This window comes from Aquarana catesbeiana, linkage group LG01 (assembly GCF_042186555.1).
Source record: "Aquarana catesbeiana isolate 2022-GZ linkage group LG01, ASM4218655v1, whole genome shotgun sequence".
In the NCBI taxonomy this organism is placed as follows: Eukaryota; Metazoa; Chordata; class Amphibia; order Anura; family Ranidae; genus Aquarana; species Aquarana catesbeiana.
In genome coordinates, this window is record NC_133324.1 from 868,324,903 (window position 1) to 868,350,191 (window position 25,289).

At 44.0% G+C, this 25,289-nt stretch overlaps 1 protein-coding gene across 5 annotated transcripts in view; it reads right to left on the reverse strand.

The window, feature by feature from the left end:
* Positions 1–385: 385 nt before the first annotated feature.
* LOC141117152 (ADP-ribosyl cyclase/cyclic ADP-ribose hydrolase 2-like) overlaps positions 386–25,289 on the reverse strand; it is a 73,976-nt gene continuing 49,072 nt past the window's right edge. For all 5 annotated transcript variants that reach the window (XM_073609808.1, XM_073609798.1, XM_073609828.1 and 2 more), the window contains 4 exons: positions 24,767–24,843; positions 19,445–19,537; positions 11,841–11,927; positions 386–577 (listed from right to left, as the gene is read on the reverse strand). In XM_073609808.1, coding sequence (XP_073465909.1) covers positions 430–577; positions 11,841–11,927; positions 19,445–19,537; positions 24,767–24,843 — 405 coding nt within the window. In that variant the 3' untranslated portion in view covers positions 386–429. The remainder of the gene's footprint in view (positions 578–11,840; positions 11,928–19,444; positions 19,538–24,766; positions 24,844–25,289) is intronic.

Genomic DNA, 25,289 nt, shown 5'->3' on the forward strand with positions numbered 1-25,289 from the left:
GTACAAGGGCCTGGCTTGGTGGCAGTCCTGAGGCCCAGTCTGATGGTAGTCCAGGGCTCTGACTCAGTGGCAGACTTGGGGCCTATCTCAGTGGCAGTCCAATGGCTTGGCTGGATAGCAGTCCATCAGCTTTCTTGCTGATGACTGGTGACCTGATGACTAATGGTGTAATGAAGAAGTAGCAGAAGAGGTGAAGGAAGACACATTCATAACCACAGAACCAGCTAGTGAAGTATGCAGGCAGTAAATTCTGAACACCTGAATAGCATGTGTGTACCTCCGGGTCATAGGCTACCATGCGGAAGCTATTGTTTCATCATGATAGCCAGGCAACTAACATTTTAAGAAAGTTTAGCAGTTCAAATGCTGAAACGCACAGTAACAGTTTTATTATTGGAAGCTTTATTATTGTCTGAAGAAGAAGAATTTTTAATGGCTAAAAATATTGGCATGATTGATAATTAAGGTGATAAAAGAGAGAGTCATCATCATCCACGATGAGGCAGTAAACGCGCTCCTATTTGTTGTACAATCCGGGTGATCAGGGAAGTCCACACACTGCAAAATCCTGACTGGTCTGTGGGCAAGAAAGAGAGCAGCGTTACTATAATAGGAGCATAATGGGAAACCAAGATACTAAACAGTATTTAACCCCTACCACTGAATAACCCGGAGACACTCTTAAATCTGTTTGTAGATATACAGTATGAGCATGTGGACAGCTGAGACTAGCAATGAAGTCTGGTTACAGGGTAAGATGTGGCCATATCTGGGTGATGACATCAGACAGCATCCCCATCTCTTTGTTTACTTTCAGCTGTTGGCCGGGGAAATTCTGGCTGGTAGCTGAATGGGAGAAATAAATATATACGCTGCGCTTTCAAATATACTCTTCACATTATATACATGTGATAGCCAAAGTGCAAATGTGCGTGTGAATCACACACCGTGATACATCCAGTAACTAGTGACTGTAAAAAGTGACAATAGTGCAACAAATAGTTATTAACACTTAAAATTAATATATAAATGAAAATAAATAATCATACTAGTAAAAAGTGCTATAACGTACATCCATATGGTGATTGGTTGTGTCAAAATTATTGTTCATAAAGTCATTTAGTGTTCATAAAATCATACAGTGTTCATAAAATCATATAGTGTTCATAAAAATATATAGTGGACTCAATCCACTAAAACATATAGATGATAAAAAATGCTTCTGTGTGCATATGTGTCATCCAATTATTTCAATTCAAAAGTGCTTCTAAAGTCCATGCAATTTGAAAACTGCTGTGTAGATAATCCAAAGCAAGCCGCAGTGATCACACTCAGATGCTCCCCCCTGGGTATTAAACGCTCACCTATGAGCGTGTGACTTTGCACTTAAGCTTAGTCAATACTGTTGTGGAAATTTTTATTATATGGACTCATGTGAACATTTTATTCTAGGATGTGTGTTTTATAGATTGTCATCGGTCTCCCTGTGTCTGATCTAACCAAGGAGCGCTCTAGCAGAGCGCACTTGGGTTGAATCGAGACCAGCGGTAAAACCGTCAGTATGAAAACCTTCTCATGGGCTTGGAAACATGTTCTCTGTGTGTGTGGGCCTTTGCCGGTTTGTAAGTATCAAGCGCAATGCGCTGGACTTCTTGCCTTCAAATGTCTATGCGCATTAGAGAGGCGAAGTCCGCATAACGAGAGAAACATATTATTTTATCTCTATGTGGCTACGCTATCCCTGTTGGATACATATCTGCTTTAATAAGAGGACATTGATATCTGCCTTGTTAATATACTCGTACAGTATATTGACAACATCAGTAGCAATGTCCCCGCAGATCTTCTGAAGCCTGTAGGAACAAGTAGAATGATCCTACTAGATACTGGTTACTCTGAGCAGTATTGAGTGGGATCCGTGCTGACAATGATGGGGCGTGTGCACCCCCCCCCCTTCCCTTCCTGTGAGTGCCCTCCCCTTTACTGTTTGTCATTTCCTGTTATGTCATTTTGCATGGAGGAAGCGATTGGCTGTTGGGGCCATGAGTTTCTGTGTTGTCATATCCTTATTTGGTCATATCCTGTGTTGAGGTCACATGCTGTTTGTGGCTTCCAGTTTGTGTGTGAATAAAAAGCCGAGAGGCTCTCTGCCCGGAAAGCAGATGAAGGAACGATGGAGCTGAGCTGGTGGGGATGTATGTTTACTAGGGAACAGGGGAGAAATGGGTTAGTTAGGGATGCATTATACCATTATGGTGAAGGGAGGCGTGTTAGCGCAGGTGAGATTGGTTATGTATAGCCAATCTCTCCACCACAGATGGCGAGCCAGGTAGGAGTGAACAGAACCTCCTGCACAATCGGATTGATGTGTTAGGTAGGTTCTGCTTTGCAAAAGAACAAATTATTTATCTTTTGGTATAATGCTAGAATTTTGATCATATGTCTGTTGAGTGTGTGTGTGTGTGTGTCTGATGCTGTGTAACAAGTTTGTGATGCATGAGAGAAATGTATGAATTGTTTATGGTGTTTAATATTGAAGTTGTGTAAGTAACTGAATGAGAAATAGAAATGTATGAATTGGGATTATTTGCAACCTGGAATGTGTGTGTGACTGAGCAGTTTGTAAGTAACTGATGATTGTTTGTGTGCCATGAGGCGGCTGGGGGGAAAGGCGGCCATGCATTGTTGGGACATGTCTTGCTGGAAGCCAGAAAATAGCATGGAGGAGTTCTTTTGTTTTGAGATAAAAAGACCATGCAAGCATTACTGTGGGTGGGATGGTCTCGGTTTCTAGGATTGCAGTTTGTATTTCTCAAATGTCTTTTTTCCTGTGAAAGCTGGTGTGAACTTTGTTTGAGAAAAGAGTGTATGTGTGATTGGAGAGCTTGTGTTGTTTGGTTGGCCAAGGGTCCTAGTAGTTAGCCTAAAGTGTTTGTCTATGGTTTAGATGTTCATTTTGATGTCTCAATTGTTTGTCAGTCTTTGTGGAGAAAGATTCTAGTGAAGAAGACTGATTTTGGTGGGATCAACAATTGCATTTCATGTGTTGGTGTTTTAGTGTGGCCCTTTTGTCATCGGCCATTTTGTAGTCTCCATGCAGCCGTGGCTCGATGTTCGTTTGTTACAACTACCATTTCATGTTTTATGTATCCTTTGCGTTTTTGGATATATTGTTTATTTAAATATGCCTATATTTTAGTATGGGTCCTAATGGAACTTTTCCTAAAATGTTTGTAAGTGTTCATGTGGTGCCTCAATTGTATAGTCAGTATGTGTTTGATGGGAAAATTGCGCTATTTTGTTGTGACCTGGCTTTTGTTGTAGTCCGCCATGTGGCCACGGTTGGCCATTTTGAGAGGTGCGGTTTAAGGATTTTGTGCCGTTTGACCTGTGGGTCATCCTAGAGGGGAAGCTGCTCCAATTCCTTTGTATGTATGTGGTTTAATTTCCAAGGGGATATGTGAGTCAAGGGGGATTCCCTCCCATTTGCAATATGGGAGTGTATTCCACCCTCTCCTGGACAAAAGTTTTTTTATTGTTGAAATATATATGATGTTTAGCCATAGATTTTCTTAAATGTCTTGATAGACAAAATATGAAACTAGGCTTCCCCTCCCCCTCCCTCTTCCTGTTCATTGATATTTAAATAAACCAGTTAGATGGGTTTTTAGAGCTGAGGTTTGTATTGAATAGCTTGCAGTAGAAACAATGCTCCCCCTCCCTTTTCCTGTTCAGGTGTGCAACAGGAATTTGGTGGGAGGAGCTGGGGGTCTTTTAACTTGTGTTTGGAAGGACGAAATCATTCTGATTTTTAAATGTAATTATGGTTTATACTGAAATACAGTTTTGGGTAGAGAGCAAACAGGAGGCATCCAAGTTATTGTTGTAATATCTAGGTACAGAGAGAAGCCACATTGTTCTGTAACGAAGCAGGCATAAGTGCTCTGTGTAGTTCAGTCGGGCGACGCAGTGTACGGTCGTAAAGCGCAATGCGCTTGTGTATGCATACACTGTGAGGGGTAGAGACACAATTCGGGGGTTGATCTGTGGTTGTTGATGAATTATTTGGCATAGTTAATAGTTGGTTGTTAAAAGAGTGGTACTCTGTAGTTCTGTGCCAAAAGTGTTGGGACAGCAAGCCATAGAGTTGACGCCTTGGTTAGAGTTTCTAGTTGGGGACTGGACCAGATATAGTGGTTGTAGTCTGTCAATCCACCGTAAAAGAAGGTACCGGGCGGTGCTCTCCTAAATGGGTGCAATGGTTTCCCTGGACGCAGGGGTAAGACGATAAGCCGATTCAAATCACCATGGGCAATGGCAGTCCATGCAAGGGAAGGAATACGAGGCTTCCCACAGTCAGACGGTTGCACAGTACATAAAGTCTAGTTTTGGGGAAAAGGCCATTAAACCCCTTAAAGATTGGCAGAGATGGTCAGAGGGTACAGTAAGGTGTATTCCTTTGGAAGGTACTTTTGATGTCTGGAGGTACGAGACCCCGGAATAAAAATACCTTGGAAGTAGTTTAGCTGTGGCTTCAGAAATCTGTAATGATGAGCAAGTTGATGGATGTGTAATACACGTTTGTGTGATTAAAAATTCACAGGCCTGTTTTTGGACTTTGTGTGGCTGGTCCATGCAAAGATTTCAAGCTGCTCTCGTGTTTCTCCCATTGTATTTTTCTCTATCGCTAAAAGAGTGAAGGCAGCATTACATCTGGTTGTTTTGTTTTTTCATTTTTGTTTTGGGAACTATGAAATATCTCCCCCACATTTGTATCAAAATGTTTGTCTCATTTTTTGTATGTAGTAACAAGAATGTTTGAACCTACCGCGACAGCCCTCTTACGTGTCACGGGTGTTGTATTTTAGTAAGAATGTGAAAGTAAGGGTTACAGCGGGTTTAGTTATTGTCGGTTTTGAGGAATGTCAAGTGACAATTTACCAATGTACATGAATGTTGTATTGTTTATCAATCTTTGCAGGTTAAATATTAAGGATAGAGTAATAACTTTTGTTTATAAGTATCTTTTCAGGTCCAAGGAGTTTCTGAAAGTACATAGAAAGCAGGTGTATAAGAAGGTAAAAGTATCATAGGCTATTTCACTGTTTTCATCGTTTTTTTTCTGCACCATTCTAAACCCTGCGTGTCTTCAGTTTGTAATGAGGAGGAAAAAAAGGGTTTGGGATGAGAGTGGAGAGAATGACGCATTTTCAAACCAATAATACTAACCTCTCTAATTCTAGCCATGTTTGTGACAGAAGTTCTCACAGTCCAAGGGGGGTTTCTGGGAATTCATAAGTAATGATTGTTATACCTGGATCGGGGATACTAGTGGCAAAGTTCAGGCCCATATGGATAAGGCATAGATCCCTGCAAGGCAAAGCCAGAGCTATATCTAGTGAAGGTTGAAGTCCTTTTAAGAGTCTGGGAATCTTTGGGGATTTAATTTTTCATTTTGCAGCAGATCATAGTTTAAGGAAGTAGGGGTATATATACTCATGTTATTTTTGTTTCTATTCCTTCTATATGCCGTGATGAGGTGCTACTGTTGCCTGACTGGACGAGTGAACAGAGCCCAAGCAGATGACCACATCTTCCCCTACCCGCCTCCTGTCACACTGACAATGATGGGGCGTGTGCACCCCCCCCCTTTCCCTTCATGTTAGTGCCCTCCCCTTTACTGTTTGTCATTTCCTGTGATGTCATTTTGCATGGAGGAAGCGATTTGCTGTTGGGGCCATGAGTTTTTGTGTTGTCATATGCTTATTTGGTCATATCCTGTGTGGAGGTCACATGCTGTTTGTGGCTTCCTGTTTGTGTGTGACTAAAAAGCCGAGAGGCTCTCTGCCCAGAGAGCAGATGAAGGAACGATGGAGCTGAGATGGTGGTGATGATGTATGTTTACTGGGGAACAGTGAAGAAATGGGTTAGTTAGGGATGCATTATACCATTATGGTGAAAGGGCACGTGTTAGTGCAGGTGAGATTTGTGGAGTTTTTTGTTTCATATACACGCCGGTATCAAGGTTTCTTAATACTGCTATGAACCTTCCGGTGTATACTATCTACGGCTACTGAAGAGAAACTTCCGGGCTTCCTTTCTGTGGATCATAGATCCAACCAAGTGCTGTGTGACCTCCCTGAGTAAGGGGGGTCACCAGATTTCTGGTAAGCCTCCAATTTTGTTGTGGTGATGGGTGTAACTCCCTCAGGTGTTTGATCGTCATTTCCAACATATTCTTCCTCGATGGGACTCACTTTGAGGAAATTCAGCTTTACATGAACTTTTCTGTTTGCAAGTCATTGCACTTTATTCATATGTGATGTAATATTGCATATGTGTTGTAGACTTCATCCACAGTCTTTATTTTGGGGTTTTCATATTGTTCATATACAATTGATAGCACTGATTGCACTTTTTTATGTATTTTGATATTTGTTTGCATTTGCACATATCACGTGCATTGTGTTATTCGCAAGAAATACACTTTATTTGTTTAGTGCTGCACTTTATTTATATATTATTATTTGTGCCTGGTATCTAGGTTATAGTGCATAGCTGCTGTTTGTTCCAGTTCCTAGCACAGATATACTTTCACATTTTACTAAAGAGCACTAGTGTCTTCTGCTAGCAAACGTTGGGGCACTAAGAAGGTAGGTTTAATCAAGCAAAATTGAGACAGTAATGATCTAGAATATTCCGTTAGGTAGTGGTTTGTAAGAACAAACTGGCAAAAGGTGGCAGCTCCAAACAAGCATCCTCTGACACTAGAAAGGGGAATAGGTGTCTGCATGCAGTGACTGTCCTGTTTTAAGAAGGATGTTTAGTTTTACACCCGCTCACCAATCCTCTGTACGATAATACAGCGGAGATTCCCAGTGCTGGTTCAGGCTCTTGGCAATGTTGTAAGGCACTGGATCACCTCCTGTCGGCCAATCAGGATGGCTTGTAGCTAAACTGGCAGGGTGATTGGACAGGGGCTGACCAGACACCTGGATGGGTATTGTGATCCCTGAAGCGGTGTGGGTCGTTTCCGCTGGGAAAGGCGGCGCTAAGTTGGTTAGCAGGGTCTCTGGGCCAAACGGTGGTGTATGGTGTGGGTGTCGCTGTTCCTGGCTCCTTTCGCCTCAGTCTCCTGGCAGCAGTCTCGGGAAAAGCATGTCTCTCTCTTTCTCAGGTGGAGTTCCACCACACACTCCCTCATGTCAGCGTGACTCTCTCTCCCTCTCTCTTGGGTCCAGACTGTCACACTGCCCAGGGGCTTTTGTGGCTTGGTCTCCGTCCCTCTGTCTCTCCTCAGCCGCCTCTCTCTCCTGTTACACACACTCCTCCCTCCCCTTTCCTGGGCTCCAGGCTACCCCTTCACTTATTTTTGGGCATGCTGGGGGCTCTAGTTTACCCACTGTGGTCCACAGAGGGGCCGCTTGTCTTAGGGACGTGTCTCGTGAACCTCTCCTCTCTCCTCATGATTGCCCCCCCCCCCCCCGCTGCAGCCAATGGGAGAGGCACTGGAGCTTCGGTAGCCGGAATCCACAGAGCCGCCCTGTCTCTCCTCTCCTTCTCCCGTGCTGTGACAGGAGGTGGGTAGGGGAAGGAGACACTGACAGATGCTCTTTTTTTTTACTGTGGCGCAGCTGCTCCCGTTGTAGCAGTGTGTGCCTTGATCGGGCAGAGGGGGGGGGGGGGGGCGAGCCGGGGAAGGAGACAGTGACAGCCCACAGCTCTCCACCTCTCCTCACAGTGCCGTGGTCAGTGATCTGCCCCATGGACTCCGGGGGGGGGGGGGGGGGGAGCCTGCTGGCAAGTGCAGGAAGGACAGATGTGGCAGGTGGCACCCGCTACATATATATCTGTTCCCAAGAGGTACATTAATCTGCCTGCGCCAACATTTGTCTATGACGCTCTTTCTGAAATCCTCATATCATTTATAAACAGTGTTGCCAACCTACCAGATTGAAATTTACTGACACAACACCCAAAACTTACTGGCACAGCCAAGTTTTTACTGGCATTTCCAAAAGCTACAAAATTACAGTTTTAAATGCAAATTTCAGGATTTAGGCTACAAACAAGTACAATATGCAGTCAGCAATGTGATTTAAGGTAGATACTAAGGCAATAAACATATTTCTTATTTTATTTTTGATTTAGTAAGTAAGTAGCTCAGGGACAGGACTCAGTGGAGCAGGAAATTAGAATGGACAGGCACACACACACATGAAACTGACTCTTACAGTGACACTGACAGCAGTGTGCAGCAGCACAGATCACCAACATGACACAACCCCTCCTGAGTCACACTGACAATCTCTCTCCATGCCAGTTGGTCCCTTCAGTCCACTCCAGTCCAAGCAGCACTGACAGTCCCACTCCCGGCTTGCCTCACTCCCATCCCACAGACCCGCACGCTCGGCTACGGCCGCTCAGCTCCCTTGCACCATGAAATCACACGCTCACACACCGCCTCCACCAGACCCGCCCGAACACACTGTAGAAAGCACTTGGTCTCTGCTGGCTCCGGACCAGAGTTGCGCATGCACAATTCCGAGTTGAGCATCACAGCCATATTTTTCACTGCCAAACTTTTCCTGTCACTGGCTTTTACTAGAGAGCGCTGTTACCTTTCTTCTTTTCCATACTGGCTTTTACTGGAAGCAGAACAGCGCCCATTTTTTTACTGGCTGCCAGTTAAAACACTGGCGGTTGGCAACACTGTATTAACTTTCTACTTCAAAATATATAACTTTTAGGAAAAATCTGAACAAGCATATAACATTTTTCTTTATTTTATTTATCACAGGGATTTTTATGTCAATGACAATTTATGCAGCGTGTTACATACAATATATTGTACCTAGCTCTCGAACACCCACATACACTTAGTTAAGTTTAGGCAGGAGCCAATTAACCTACCGGCATGTCTATGAAGTGTGGTAGAAAACCGGAGTACACAGAGGTAAGTCACACAAGCACAAGGGGAACATGCAAACTCCATGTAGACAATTTCATGGTTGGAATTGGAACACCGGTTCACACTGCTACGGTGCAAATTGCACAGCCCGATTTCTGTTTGTCAGGTGCAGTTTCAATGCGAACTGTAGAAATCTCAGCTTTGCACAAGCCGCTTTTTGACAGGAGAGGAGGGAAAGAGTAGGAGCTGGATTTGCATTGATGTTTCAATCCGGTCCCAGTGAAGTCTATGGAGCTTAACTCACCCTGGACCAAACTTACACATGACCCTTTTTTTAGCTGCATCACAAGCGCAAAACATTAATGTGAATGGCCTTCACTGAAAGCAAAGTTATTTCAGATGATATTTGAATCTATGCTTTCGGAACGGATCAAAATTTCATAAGAATTCGCATTAGTGTGAACCGGGCCTAAAGGAGGGATTTACTAAAACTGGAGCACACAGAATCTGGTGCAGCTGTGCCAATCTAACTTCAGTTTGTTCAATTAAGGATTGACAATAAGCCCACGTTCACGCTGAACATGGTTTTGAAATTGTGTGAGTTCACCTGAACTCGCACAATTTCAAAGCTACATTTCAGTCCCACTTCGGGAGTGCCTTAAAAGACATTTGTATGGGTTCATGCACAGATGTCTATCGAAATTGCCCCCGAAGTCACCAAGTATCGGTGCAGGAACTACTTTTGGAAATCGGTGTGGCAACGCAAAGTCGCACCGATTGGGATGCTCCTATTGCCAGCAATAGGCTCCGATTTGACATGCGTTTTGACATGTCAAATCGCACCGATGTGAACAGGGACTAAAACCTAGAAGTTAATTTGTTACTATGCACAGCTGCACCAGATTCTGTGTGCTCCAATTTTAGTGAATCCCACCTAAATTTACAATTAGTTTTCTAAGGAGAGAGCACAGCAAAAGTAATTTATTTTCAGACAATCTTGGGTTAATTTACTAAAGGCAAATAGAATATTGACTTTGTAAGGGAACTTCCTTTTTTTATTGTGAATGGAGTTAAGCTCTGCTGACCTCCTTTATTCAATCACGTGCAAGCAGAGATATGTCACACATTACTTTGCAGAAATTATTTTTTTTACAAAAGTGCTCACTTAAACAGACAAAATAGAGAGGTACAAGTTTAGACATAGTATGCGTACCATGTCAACAACCCACTGTACTGTATAAATGCTCATGAAAACACCATATAGTAATGCCCCCAACCCACTCTAACCCCACAATACCTAACGAAGTACAATCATGGAAACATATATTTACAGTATGTATATATATATTCAGTTTTTATAATAGCAATCTATCCAGGACTAAGTCCACTGGAGCCATGCCTGTTATAGCTAGCCAGCTTCCCCATATCTTATCAAACCGGGATAGATTACTCTATGTTGATTTATCAGATGTTCATAGCGTAATGTTATGCCCATATGGGCTATCCACATGTCTGACGTAGGAGGGGTGCGAAATCCAATGCTGCAAGATAAGTAAGTTTAGGGGCTTGGTAAAGAGCTCTGGATACTACCTCTCTGACATAAGCATCTTGTATTATAACATCTTCTAACAGGCATGGTTGAGAGTCAAAGGGTATAGACAATTGATAAGAACTGTTAATGTTTTTTTACTACACAAGTCCAGTACCTATGCAACTTCGGGCACCTCCATAAAAGGTGTATAAGGTCCCCATTGTCCCTACTACACCTAGCACATAATAGATCAGGACGTAACCCCAGACTATATAACTTAAGAAGGGTGCAATGTACTCATAATAGTATATACTGTTGAATTGTGACAATCTTAGAATTACATTCAAAGAGCAGCTATGGACAAACTCCAAGGCCTCAGTCCAATGGTCTGTATAGAGAGAGAGAGAGAGAGAGAGAGAGATCTCTTTTTTCTAACGCTGAAAAGGATTACAGTTATTTAAAGCAAAATCCCAAGTTGGGCCAAAATAAAATGGTGATCCCCACTCCTCTTCCACACCTAGCATCATTTACTCCACTTTCTGTGAACCCAGGGCATCAAGGTTCCAATGCACCCCCCTCCCCTGAATAGAAAGGAGATGCATCAGACATACACGTGAGCTCCTGTCCTTGGTTTGTAAAACTTCAGCATGCAGCACATATTACACAGAACACAGCAAGGGATATCCTCCAACGATACCCTATAATTGCGCTTTGGAAACCACGGCTTACCATTGCCAAAGTGTGATTAAAGGCTTGTTATGGGGAGGGGGGGGGGGGCTGGATGTAAAAGCATGCAGTGGATCCTACCTATTTACAACATAAGGCCTGAATCTGGACGCCAACTGAAGACAACACATACAGCTTTGTTAATTCAAGATTTTTTAATTAATGTCAATGTAATGACTGCAGAAATTTGTGACCCCTGCCGTAACATTTTCTATGGCCTCTCTTTTCTTTGAATAAATAACGATTATAAAAGGAACACAAGCATTTGCACTTATAATTTAATGTGTTTTGTGACCTAGTGGCAAATGAGGAGAGATACCATGCTCCGTTCCATTGCTTGCTCCTGTACATCCTTCAGCTGCCACAGATCACGACTGATAGTGGAGTGGGAGAAGGGTAAATGGACAGTTGCACTAAAGTATTTCAAGTTAGATTAATTAAAATTGGCCAAAAGTGATGTGTGGAATCTGGTTGGTAGGAGCATCTCAGGCTTTTTAAGCTACTTCTTGTAAGGCTTTCTATTGTGTTCCATAGACACACGCATGCACACATCAAATGTTTTATCTCTCACCTTAAACGCAATGCCGGGTGTTATATTTTCTGTGTGTACTACATACTTACACAGTATTTAACATAATAAATTCTATGCTGTGTATTGCTATTGTTACTTGCCTGTAATTGTCTACACACTTGTATGGAAAATGTCTTGACATTAAAATAGACTCCAGTATCGCTGTGCTGTTCTTTCCACATGAATCTCTGAAACACACAATAAACAGTATAGTTTCACCTTCTCTGAAAAAATGATAGTTTACTAAATGGTGCTTATTGTAAAAAAAAAAAAAAGGATATCTAGCCCACATCCCTAAACTGGATAAATTGCAAACAGGGGAAGTTTTCCTCTAACTGGGACTTTAAAGCACTATGCTCCTCTACAGATCAAAAAAACCTAATTATAAAAAAGGTATTGTTTTATTAGAAAAAAAGTTAAAAGATGGGATATACAATACACAGGATATGCAAGATGCAGATACAAAGATATGCAATGATAACAATACAGTTGAAAACAACCACTACTCTGTTGGGAAAGATTAGGCAACAGAGATAACCCATCCCTCTTGAAAAAAATGAAAAGATGAGCTAACATCGTACACCCTCCCCACCACCACCCAAACCCCCCCCCCCAGCTTGTTCCGGCTACACCTACCTCTGTGGGTGATGAGCTGTCAGTGCCCACGCAGTCGGTGCAGCGGTCTGGGGATTTTAAATCTCTGCTGTTCTCCCTCTTCTTTCTACAGAGCTCCCAGGACAGATCAGAATGATTCTGATTGGTTAGCTCTGGAACAGAGAATTGCTCTGATCTGTCCCGGAAGTCCTGCAGAAAGAAGGGAAAGAAGAGTGGAGATTTCAAATCCTGGGACAGCTGTATTGGCTGTATGGGCATCGACAGCTCATCACCTATGGTGGTAAGTTCAGCGTGTACTGGGGAGGTCAGAGAGGCTGTAGGGTGTTAGTTCACCTTTTCATTTTTTCTAAAAGGTGATCTAACCCATTAAATCATATGATAGCCTGTTTGCTCAACCTTTCTGATAGAATCATTAGTGATGTACTGTATACGTACGTATATCTGAGTTCACATTACTGATTACTAATGATAAAACATTACAAAGGCCCTGTTAATAGCATTGTTCCCACACAGGAGCATTACATTGATTTGGAGATCGGGGATTTCTGGAAGTGATGCGATTTGCATAAATACCTGAAAGTTTACATGTGTACTCTACCAGAATGCAAGTTCTCCATAAGATTGCATAGTTATTGGGGCATGCATGCACAGGCCCAATGGAGAAGATTCTGGCAGAAGGCCCTGTTTTGCTGCAAAAGAAAAGTTTTGTAATTTTCGGGGATTGTGCTATGTTACAGCTTATTCATTTTGAATTGGCTGCCCAAAGCTCCTCCACACTACATGTTGTAACTTGTAGTCATACAGGTTACATGCATTGGTGTGCCATTCATTGTGAAGGGCACCCCAATGCACCTCTAAAGTGCATGTGCCTTGCAACCCACCAGAGCAAAATGCACAGTCAACTGTATGTTGCACTGCAAAAAAATGCAGCCTGACCCAGTTGTCATACATTGAGGGGGTTTCAGGCCATTCATTTTGAATGGACTGTTTAATGCAGTTTGCATCAACCCATGACAACTTATGCATTGCAGCAAACTGTGTTCCGGTGTGCACAGACCCTAATGCCGTGTACACACGAGCAGACTTTTCGACCAAACTTGTCCGCCGGAACGAATCCGTCGGACAATCCGACTGTGTATGGGCTTCATCGGACTTCCGACGGACCTTTTCGGTCAGAAATCAGACGGAATTTAGATTTGAAACGGAAAAACGTTCGTCTGTATGCTGGTCCGACGGACCAAATGTGACGCAAGGGCAGCTACAGCACCCACGGCATTACAGCGGGAGAGAGCATCATGCAACATTAGAAGAAGAGAACAGGGAAGGAGACGATGGAGAAGACCGGGCCACCACCAGCAAAAGAGCGGCAAAAGAGCAGAAGATAGCTGAGGAGCCTGGCAGAAGAACGGGAGAAGAACCGGAGAGTGGGAGAAGAAGCAGGAGAGAGCAGAGGATTCGGAAGAGACCCCCGGACCTGCCTAATAAATTACTTTAAAAACCCATCTAGTGTGTTTTTTTATTGACACTTTTTTCCCCCAGGTGAATGGGTAGGGGTACAATGTACCCCATACTCAAAAGAGCGGCAAAAGAGCAGAAGATAGTGGAGGAGCCCAGCAGAAGAACCGGAGAGCGGCAGAAGAACTGGAGAGCGGGAGAAGAGGTCAGAGAGAGGCAGAAGAAGCAGGAGAGGGGGAGAAGAGGTCGCAGAGCGGGAGAAGAAGTAGGAGAGAGCGGTGGAGTCAGAAGAGACCCCCGGAGCTGCCTAATAAATTACTTTAAAAACCTGTCTAGTGTGTTTTTTTTATTGACACTTTTTTCCCCCAGGTGAATGGGTAGGGGTACAATGTACCCCGTACTCATTCACATAGGGCGGGGGGACTGGGATCTGGGGGGCAACCTTATTAAAGGGGGCTCCCAGATTCCGATAAGCCTCCCGCCCGCAGACCCCAGCAACCAATGGCCGGGGTTGTCGAGAAGGGGCCCTTGTCCTCATCAACATGGGGACAAGGTGCTTTGGGGTGGGGGGGCCGCAGGGCCCCTCCCTTCCCCAAAGAACCCACCCACCATGTTGAGGGCATGTGGCCTGGTATGGCTCAAGAGGGGAGGAGCTCGCTTGTCCCCACCCCCTTTCCTGACCGGCCGGGCTGCGTGATCGGATAAGGGTCTGGTATGGATTTTGGGGGACCCCCACGCCGTTTTTTCAGTGTAGGGGGTTCCCCTTAAAATCCATACCAGACCTAAGGGCCTGGTATGCTCCTGGAGGGGAACCCATGCCAGTTTTTTAATTTAAAATTTGTCGTGGAGTTCCCCCTCAAGATTCATACCAAACACAGTGCCTGGTAACGGCGGGGACCCAAGTCGCATCCCTGCACCAGTGTGAACCCGGCCTTAATGTCAGCAATGCTTGTCACTCATTGGGAAAGGAAAAAACATTTTTCCTTTCTCGATGAGCGAGCCAGCTCGGCGCTGGCTCCCGCGGCGGGGCTCGCAAGGTGTCAATCCCGCCGATAAAAGCAGGGAGATTGACTTCCTTTTCTAGTCCCGTCGTATGTCATCACTTTCAAAATGAATGGGCTTTCGACAGACTTTAGAACGGACTTTAGTCCGTTCGTGCGTGGGCAAGTCCGTTCATTCGGAAATTCGTCGATAGTCCGTTGTAAGTCCGTTGGAAAGACCGTCGGACATTTGATGCTGAAAAGTCCGCCCGTGTGCACACGGCATAACACACCTCAACATACATGTACTGTGCTCTGGATATGTTGGGCGCTGCACTTAAAGTGATAATAAAGGCAGATTTTTTAAAAATAAAAATAACAAACATGTTACACTTACCTGCTCTGTGCAATGGTTTTGCACAGAGCAGCCCGATTCTCCTCTTCTCGGGTCCTCTGCTGGCGCTCCTGGCCCCTCCTTCATACCCAGTGCCCCCATGGCAAGCAGCTTGCTATGGGGGCACCCAAGCAGGCGTGCTCCCGAGCTGCTGCTCTGTGTGTCTATTCACACATGGAGCATAAGCTCAGCGCTGCCCCCACTCTCTCCTCATTGGCTCACTGGCTGTGATTGCTCTAATGCATATCGCTGGATTGACATGGGGCTCAAATAAGTATTGAGGGGGGGGGGGCTGCTGCACACCACACAGAAGGTTTTTTACCTTCATGCATAGAATGCATGAAGGCAAAAAACTCTGAGCCTTTACAACCACTTTAAAGCCTTTTGTGATTATCAAGGTGAACATCACTTGCCTCTAATACTACAACTCCCTCCTCACGGGATTACCCTTACATATGCTATCCCCCTTCAGTCTATCATGAATGCTGCTGCCAGACTCATCCACCTTACCAACCGTTCCGTGTCCGATACTGCTCTCTGCCAATCCTTCCACTGGCTTCCACTTACCCAATGAATTCAATTCAAAATACTAACAACTTACAAAGCCATCCACAAGTCAGCCCCCAGCTACATCACTAACCTAGTCTCAAAATACCAATCTACTCATTCTCTTCATTCCTTTGTTCCTCCCAAGACCTCCTACTTTCTAGCTCCCTTGTCACAGGACTTTTCCTGAGTCTCTCCTATGGAACTCCCTACCACAATCTGTCTGGCTATCTCCTACTCTGTCCACTTTTAGACGATCCCTGAAAACCCTCCTGTTCAGAGAAGCCTATTCTGCCCCTACCAAATAACTTTATTTATATTTTCTCCATCAGCTCATCCCCTATAGCTATTACCTTTTGTATCACTTGACCCTCCCTCTTAGATTTTAAGCTCTAACGAGCAAGGCCCTCTGATTCCTCTTGTATTGAATTGTATTGTAACTGTAATGTCAAACTGTTGGCGCTATATAAATCCTATATAATAATAATAATAATACTTTTTCAGGAGGAATTCAAGACAAAGGTTCATCTTTCAGGGTACTGCTTAACAGAACCAAATGTTCCTTATAAGGTAGAAAATCTTTATTTATTGAGTTCAGATTTACTTTAAATTATCCATTCTACACTAGACATGAAGCTCTCAATAACTGCAAACAGTCGTGATTTTATAATGTTTGCCTCCTCTGAGGCTCGATTCACACTAATGCATTTTTTGATGCATTTTGCAGAAATGCAGGGAAACTTTTTAACATGGGTTCCTATGGAACATATTTTCACATCAATGCATTTTTGTGTCTCTGCGTTTTTGTAAAGGTCGGGGACTTTTTTCCCGCAAAATGCAGCAGTGTTTTGCATGTAATAGACTTCAATGGACCCTCGTCCAAAACGCAAGTACCGCGTTTTTACTGCGATTTGACGCGATTTTCGTTTTGCGATTTGTGTTTTTTTTATACTTGTACATTCACTGTATATAACTGGCTGCTAAGCAGGGGGCCGGGAAGCCGGCCACCGCATCCTTAACCGCTTGCCGCCCGCCTGCTGTCATATGACGGCAAGGCGGCGCGGCTCTCGTTCTGGGAGGGCGTCATAAGACGCCCTCGCCTTCCTTACCCACCAGGGGGAGCGCGCGCGTCGCCGCCGGCAATCACGCACACCCGCCGTGTCACTGGGCACCCGATACGCGTGCCGGCGGCCGCGATGTCCTCCGGCACACGCGATTGCCCGGTAACACAGCAGGACGTGCATCTGTGTATGTAAACACACAGATCCACGTCCTGTCAGAGAGGAGAGATGACCGATCTGTGTTCTCAGTACAGAGCAACACAGATCAGTCTCCTCCCCTTGTGAGTCCCCTCCCCCTTCAGTTAGAAACATTCCCTAGGAACACAGTTAACCCCTTGATCACCCCCTAGTGTTAACCCCTTCCCTGCCAATCACATTTATACAGTAATCAGTGCATTTTTATAGCATGGATCGCTGTATAAATGTGAATGGTCCCAAAAATGTGTCAAAAGTGTCCGATGTGTCCGCCACAATATCGCAGTCACAATAAAAATTGCAGATCACCGCCATGACTAGTAAAAAAAAATAATAATAATAAAAATGCTATAAATCTATCCCCTATTTTGTAGACACTATAACTTTTGCGCAAACCAATCAATATACGCTTATTGCGATTTTTTTACCATAAATATGTAGAAGAATAAGTATCGGCCTAAAATGAGGAAAAAATTTGTTTAAAAAAAAAAATGGATATTTATTATAACAAAAAGTAAAAAATATTGTGTTTTTTTCCAACTTGTCCCTCTTCTTTTGTTTATAGCGCAAAAAATAAAAAACGCAGATGTGATCAAATACCACCAAAATAATGCTCTATTTGTGGGGAAAAAAATAATAAAAATTTCATTTGGGTACAGTGTTGTATGGCCGCTCAATTGTCATTCAAAGTGTGACAGCGCTGAAAGCTGAAAAATGGCTTGGGCAGGAAGGGGGTTAAAATGCCCTGTATTGAGATGGTTAACAACTGATGAGTCATCAGCTGTCAGCGCACTTCCCCTTTGAATGTAAAAAAAAAAAGAATTGCTGGCTAAAAAAAACTGAAAAAAACCAGCGTGGGTTGAATGGATATGGATTCGGAGGGGACCCCCCCACGCCAAAATTTTTTTAAAATTTGGTGCCAAAATCCATAGCAGACCCTTATCTGAACATGCAGCCTGGCAGGTCAGGAAAGGGACTTTGTCTTCTTTGTCCGGTGTTCTTCTTCCTCTGCCCCCGAGGACCCTCCTCTGATACTGCGTCCCCGCTGATCTGTCCACGCCGATGTCAAGCATTTCTGAGATAACGATGGGGCGTGGCCATCGGATGATGTCATATGGAGGCCCCACCCCCTTGTGACGTCAGGGAACCACCATGCCCTGGGCGGTGATGTCACAAGGTGCTGGGCCTCTGGATGACATCATCCGATGGCCACGCCCCCGTCATTATCTAAGTCATGCTTGACATCAGCGTGGACAGATCAGCGGTACGCAGCATCGGAGGAGGGTCATCAGTGGCAGAGGAAGAACACCGGACAAAGTCAACAGGAGAAAGAAGAAGAGCGGAAGAAGAAGTGGGAGAAGGAGAAGCCCAGAGGAGGAAGATGAGGGAGAAGATGGAGGAAGAGCGGAGGAAGAAGCGGGGAAAAAGAAGATATTTTGAATAAAAGACTTGTCAAAAACTGTCTACTGTATTTTTTAACACTACACTACTTTTTTGGGTGAATGGGTAGGGGTACACCCCATACTCATTCACTTGGGGGGGCCAGCATCTGGGGGCCCCCTTGTTAAAGGGGGCTTTCAGATTCTGGTAAGCCCCCCACCTGCAGACCCCGACAACCACCGGGCAAGGGTTGTTGGGAAGAGGTCATTGTCCCCATAAACATGCACCCACCCCTCCATGTTTAGGGAATGCAGCCTGGTATGGTTCGGGAGGGGGGGCACTCGCTCATCCCCTCCCTTTCCTGACCTGCCAGGCAGCATGCTCAGATAAGGGTCTGGTGTGGATTTTGGGGGGGACCCTACGCCATTTTTTTTTCATGATTTTTTTTTTAGCCAGCAAATTTTTTTTTTTACATTCAGCGGGGAAGCCCGCTGACAGCTGATGACTCTTGGTTGTTAAGGACATGGCGGCTGGCTTCCCGGCCCCCTCCTTAGCAACCAGCTATATAAAAAAAGTGTAAAAAAAAATGCATAACGCTAAATTGCGGAAAAATCGCAGTAAAAACTTGTGTCCAAAATCACGGCAAGCAACGCAAAAATCACTGCAGAAGCGCTCAAAAGCAACATGCGTAGATGTGAATCAAGCCTAAGAGGTCACAGTCACTCACATGCCTTTGATAAGGCCTGGTTCACACCTATACATGGTTTCCTATAGGTCATGTTCACATTTGTGCATTTTATAGAAAGGGCCTGAGACTTTTTTCTGGTTTTTAGTTCCATAGACTTCAACGGATCAAAAATGTGCATTGAAAAACGCAAAATGCACCCAGAATATGCAAACTGCAACCTGCATAGGTGTAAACCAGGCCTAATGGGTTACTTAGACGTATCAGGAGTCGTGGTAAATTCAAGTTGTTTGTTAATTTTTTTTGTAGTGTGGACACAATTATACCTTTGTGCGAGTGACACATACAGAAAGGTCATTACTACTCAGCATACTTGGTAAAATTTGCTACTTACACATCAACTCCGCCAACGTCATCCATCACCCAGATGTTAATTTTGGTTACCTTGTCGTCTTGAAAATTGGGAATTTCATATTCTGATAAAAAGCTAAAAAAAATGAATTTTACATAAACTATCATGACATCGGCTGTGTGTAATAAATACATCTTGTATGCCGTAGACTTGGCCAATAAAGCTGATTGACTGCCTGTTCTTTCAAGCCACACATGCGTAGTGTGTACTCTCTAATGTCACAGCTGCTGAGCTCCTCATAGGCAACAGGGGAGAGTACAAACTGAGCATGTGCAGCCCCAAAAAACAGTGTAGCACTCCCTCCCGTGGCACTAGGGGGCACTGAGCCCAACAGCTTCTCTGTCCTCACAAAGAATTGGAACAGAGCCATCACAGGCTTCAAGGGATTTTAAAAAGCCTATTTTAAAACAATTTTTGAATTACATTCTATAAACATAAATGGAACCCTGGCTAGTAGGTAGGATTAGCACACCATACTGCTATACCCATATGGGAAAGCCCATCCTTTTACTGTCACACACATATGTGTTGGGTAGGTTAATAGTAGATCGTAGATCTAAAGAAGAGTATAAAATCAGATTGTATGGTGTATGGTCAACATACACGTTCATAGATTATTAGATTTAGGGCCTTCTCAAATAGATTTCAAACGCTATGCCAGGAAGTGAGACCTTAAGATGGGTAAAGCCCAAAACCAAGAAAATTGTGGGAAAATATGATAATTCATCCTGGCAGTGGTGCGGCTCCTGCATTCAGGGCCAAAACAAGGGGTAGGCGGGAGGGGCGGCTGCCCTGGGCACTGTGGTATCATGTGAGGTGGAGGGTGGGGGCACAATTAGATATGAGGGAGGGGATTTGTGTCGGAAGGGGGAATTTGGGGGTCACAAAGGTGAAAGTATTGTTCTAGGAGGGGAAATTTGGGGGGAACTAAGAGTAGTGATTTAGAGGATTTGTGTTGGGAGGGGGGATGGAGGGAAGATTTATGCACGAAGGGGGATTTGTGCTGGGAAGGGGGATTTTAAGTGGTAGGATAAGATGTGTACTAGGAGGGGTGAATTTTTTTGGGGGGGGGTGGGGGCATTTAAGCTAGGGTGATTTGGGGGATGAGGTGAGGCAAATATCCACGCTGGGAGGGGGGGAGATTAATTCTCAGTGTTTTTGTGGGGGGGATTTTTGTTGACACATCATGCTCATACATCTTGGAGGGGGGGTGCAGTTTCGCATGTTCTCCCTGAAATCTAGATGACCTTGTCCCAGCACTGCTGGCTAAGTGCTTGTTTAAGGCCGGGTTCACATACTGTATGTGCGGTTTCGTGCCTGGGGTCCCATGCGTTTCTGTTCACTGGTACAGGTGTGATTCAGGTCTGAATTTTTGACTGAATTTGCACCTGAACCAGACCCAAAAGCGCACAGGACCCTTTTGCAATCCGCTCCACGGCCACCCCAGACCTAAGTAAACTGGCTCAACTGAGAGTTGGTCACACTCACCTGTCATGCAAATTGGATGAGGTTAAAACCGCATCCTATTAGCACATATGTGAACCCACCCTTAGTCTACGGGGCATGAAGATGTACTTACCCACTTATCCGCCCTTCGACTCTGCTAGACCGGTCCCCACAGTGTCTTCTCCTCGATGCTCCAGTGGTCTAGGGATGTCATTAAAACTGATGCAGGGTCCATAGGGTGCCCCTATTTCTGACGCTAAATAAGGTTTAAAGCTTGACATACACAAATAGATTTTAAAATAAATGTTTGTTCAAAAATTCTCATCAGTGCATTTGATAACATGATGAATATTGTTCAAAAGTACTTAGTAAAAAAGTACTAGAAAAATTTCCCATCTTGCCCCTTCAAACTTTATCGTCACTGCGATCGAAAAACAAGCGTCAATTTGACCCTCACTAATAAACAGAAAATTGAAGAACGTTCTTAAAACCAAACTTTTCAAACAAACTCTACTAGTGTATGGCCAGCTTTGCTCCAATGACAGAGGCACAAACCATTCAAATCTATAGGAACAAAGGATACACACTTTGGTTGGTTGGCAGTTGCTATCAGAGGGGGGTCAATTAGAGTAGGTTAGTGGGGTAGGGAGTGGGGGCTGGAATTTTCCTTTCCAGCCCCCGTTTTGTTGAAAATGGGTACAACTGTAATATAATTGAATGGAGTTGTCTCCAGAGTGTCCCTAGTGAGGGAAGATGGTTCCAATCAATATGGTGGATTACTATGGAGCCATGGTAAGCAGAGGCTGCCATGGAAAGGTCTGTGTACACCAGGGTTAATCTGTAAATATATTGTATATCAGCCCTCAAAGTTTCCACTTGCCTGCTCACATTTGGCGAGTGGAAATAAGCTGAGGGCGAGTGGAGCTGCATCAGATGGGGGACCTGGCACACCTGTGAGGTAGAAAGATGGCGACGGGCACTTCCTGTCCCTTCTCCGACCTCCTCCTCTTTGTTCTAGGAACACATAATCTGCCCTCAGCCATATTTCAGATACAGCGTATACCGACTTCTAGAGCCAACCCCCGGGATACCGAGCTGATCCCGGAGAAATGTCACTTATGGAAAAGGGATGAGGAGATCTGCTGGGTAACCCCGCCCCCTTCTGACATCATGTAAGGTCAGAGGGGGTGTGGTCACCCATTTACATCACTGGTGGCCCCGCCCTTTGCTATATAACAGCTGTCACCGCGAAAAGTCGGAAGGATTTTTATTTCTCGGGACCCCCTCCAGTAAAGGAAATGTCAAGAACTGTCTGCTGTTGTTTTTACTTTTTTGACAATTTTTTTCGGGGGGACGGGCCCCCCGCCTGCAGACCCCCACAACCACCGGGCAAAGGTTATAGGGATTAGGCCCCTGTCCCCAAAGCACCCTCCCCATTTTGAGGGCATGTGGCCTGGTACGGTTCAAGAGGGGGGGGCACTTTCTCTTCCCCCCTTTTCCTGCGGCCTGCCTTGTTGCATGCTCGATAAGGGTCTGGTATGGATTTTTTGGGGAGGGCCCCCACAGCTTTTTTTTTTTTTTTAATTTTGGCGTGGAGTTCCCCTTAATATCCATACCAGACCCAAAAGGGCCTGGTAATGGACTGGGGGGGACCCACGCCGTTTTTTTCTATGATTTTTTATGGGATCCAGCAATACATTACAGCGAGCAATTTTAAATGACATTTTTTCCTTTAGAAATGTCATTTTGCTGTGGTACTGTTATAAACATGGGACAAATGTGATACTTTACAGGCAGACTAAGGGGACCCCCCAAGAAATTTAAAGGAATATTTCATTTTTATTGTTTCACTTTAAAGTGGATGTAAACCCAATGTCATCCTTACTAAACTACTGCCATAGGAGTTATCTATAAGGATATCATGCCTCCTGCATGTATCTTTACCTGTCAAATGTCTCCCCTCTGTCTGTTATGAGACCCGAAAAACTGCATATTCTGTGGGTGGGTCTGTTGTCTGGAGCTCGGTGGGTGGAGTCGTGATGTCAGTAGACTCCCCGTCCATCTCTACACTCCCCTTGTCAATATGCATTTTCTCCTGTGTATTTCTTACACTGAACTTCTGCTATGATCTCTAACATCCAGTGAAAAGACAGGAAAGTAACCACATGACTTCAGCATGCCAAATCATGCTGAGGTGTGGAACAGCCAATCCTTGCAGAGCTGCTGAAGAAAGGAGTGGGGGTAGGAATTAAAAAATAATGCCTGTGTCTTAGGCTAGTGCACGAGATGTAAATCACCTGTCACTCACAGCAAGGGGGAGGATTTGACAAAGTTTTTCTCTGTTTGTCAAGTTTTATCTCACTGAACAATAAAAGAGGATTGCTCAGAGCTGGATTAACTCTTTGTGGCAAGACTGGGCTGAAATGATAGGAAATCTTATACTCTACATTATGACATTAAAAAAAAAAAAAAAAAAAAATTGGGTTTACATCCACTTTAAGCATTCTTAAAATCAATGCTCCATGAAAAAAAAGGCAGTTTTAAAAACTTTGTTTGCATTGATACATGTCCCTTGGTGCAGTACCCGAGTCAGCAAACACTTTTTATGGCAATAACTTGCATATAAGCCTTTAAAATGAACACTTTTGATTTTTCACGTTCATGTCCCATAGACTTTAACGGTGTTCGCACAAATTTTTTTATCTGTTCGCATGTTCTGGTGCAAACTGAACCGTGGGGGAGGGGTTGTTCGGCTCATCCCTAATTATTACAGTCAGATCAATGAAATACGATTGCTGGTATTGGTTATTTTTTTTTTTCCTATTCAGTGTAATTATTACACTGAATAAGGAAAAAAATAAACATAACCAATACCAGCAAGCGGCAATCATATTTCATTGATCTGACTGTGATAAATAAAATAAGGGTAAAATATGATAATTTACAAGGGAGTGTGAAAGGGTCGTGTATCCTAACAGCATGTTTAGGAGCGGAATTAGGTGCGAGACAAGGTAGGGGTTGGGTGGGGCGACTGATGGCAAATAACTCTTAAGTCCTGGCTAGTAGCTCAATACATTTTGCTGTATATAATAGCTGTGTTCAGGAGAACTAGGGTGTGGTTTAGGGTACTTTTCATAAGTTTTTTTTATATATTATGCTCACTCAAATACAGAGTGTTATAAACGCTCTATAGGATATTACACGTGCATTAGAACTTGATCCCACCTAGTGCACTGAGTTCTGTTGATCAATGTAGTCTCAACACAAAGACACAGCAAATACAGTTGCTGTCTATGGGGTTGATTTGCTAAAGGCCAATAGACTGTGCACCTTGGAAAGTGCAATTGCACTCTGCAAGAGCTTAGTAAATGAGGTAAAGCTTCACTTTGCAAAGAATACCCAATCACATGCAAGGAAAATAAAAAGACAGCATTTTTGCTTGCACATGATTGGTTGATGAAAATCAGCTTCTGCTCATTTACTAAGCTCTGGAGCAACTCCTTTTGCAGTGTGCAACTGCACTTTCCAAAGTGCACAGTATTTTTGCCTTTAGTAAATCAACCCCTATGTGTCCAGTTCACACTATTGCGTTGCGTTGGTGTGCGCTGAGAAAAAAATCTATACAAAAATTGTCTATACATGCTGCATTATTTTGCAGCACACAAAAATGCATTACAACACACATCAGCACATCAAAATGCTCTGCTGTGCATAGAGTTAAAGGAAGTATAGGTTACATTTTTTTCCTCACACAAGCCAATGTGATTGCAAAAGTAATCTGATGCAACTCAAGAGCAACTGCAAGCTAGTTACGCATGTGTACACAACAGAATGACTGATAAAGTTACTTATTTATACCTGGGCACAGGGAAAGCACCTCCTGGTGTGGATCCATTCAGCAGGATCTGGATTTCCCCAGAGCTTTCTTTGGCATACTACAAATTGCAACAAAACATTCACATATTACATCAGCAGAGTGGACATCAAACACATAACTCTAAGAATTCTTCATGCATTTGCTGAGTGTCAGGACGTGGATCACTTGCTGATGGCCCTGTGCTTCCCAGAGCGGGAGGTTGTAGTTCCCATGTCCACCAGTGGGTGTCTCCCAGCAGCCAGCAGATTCCAGTAATCAGTCTCCACCTGATGTTGGCTGCTGGGAGGGTATTTAGTCCCTCCTCTACTATTACACTTCGTTCAGGGCTAGTTAACACCACATGCATTCCAGTATTTTTTTTCCTACATCCAAAACGCATAGAAAATAGGCTACACGGTTTTCAATGGCATAGTTCACACCGGTGCTTGCAGTTCCAGTGTATTCCAGTTCCAGAGAAAAAAAGTAGAACATGCTGCATTTTTCCTGCACAGCACTTTACTGGAA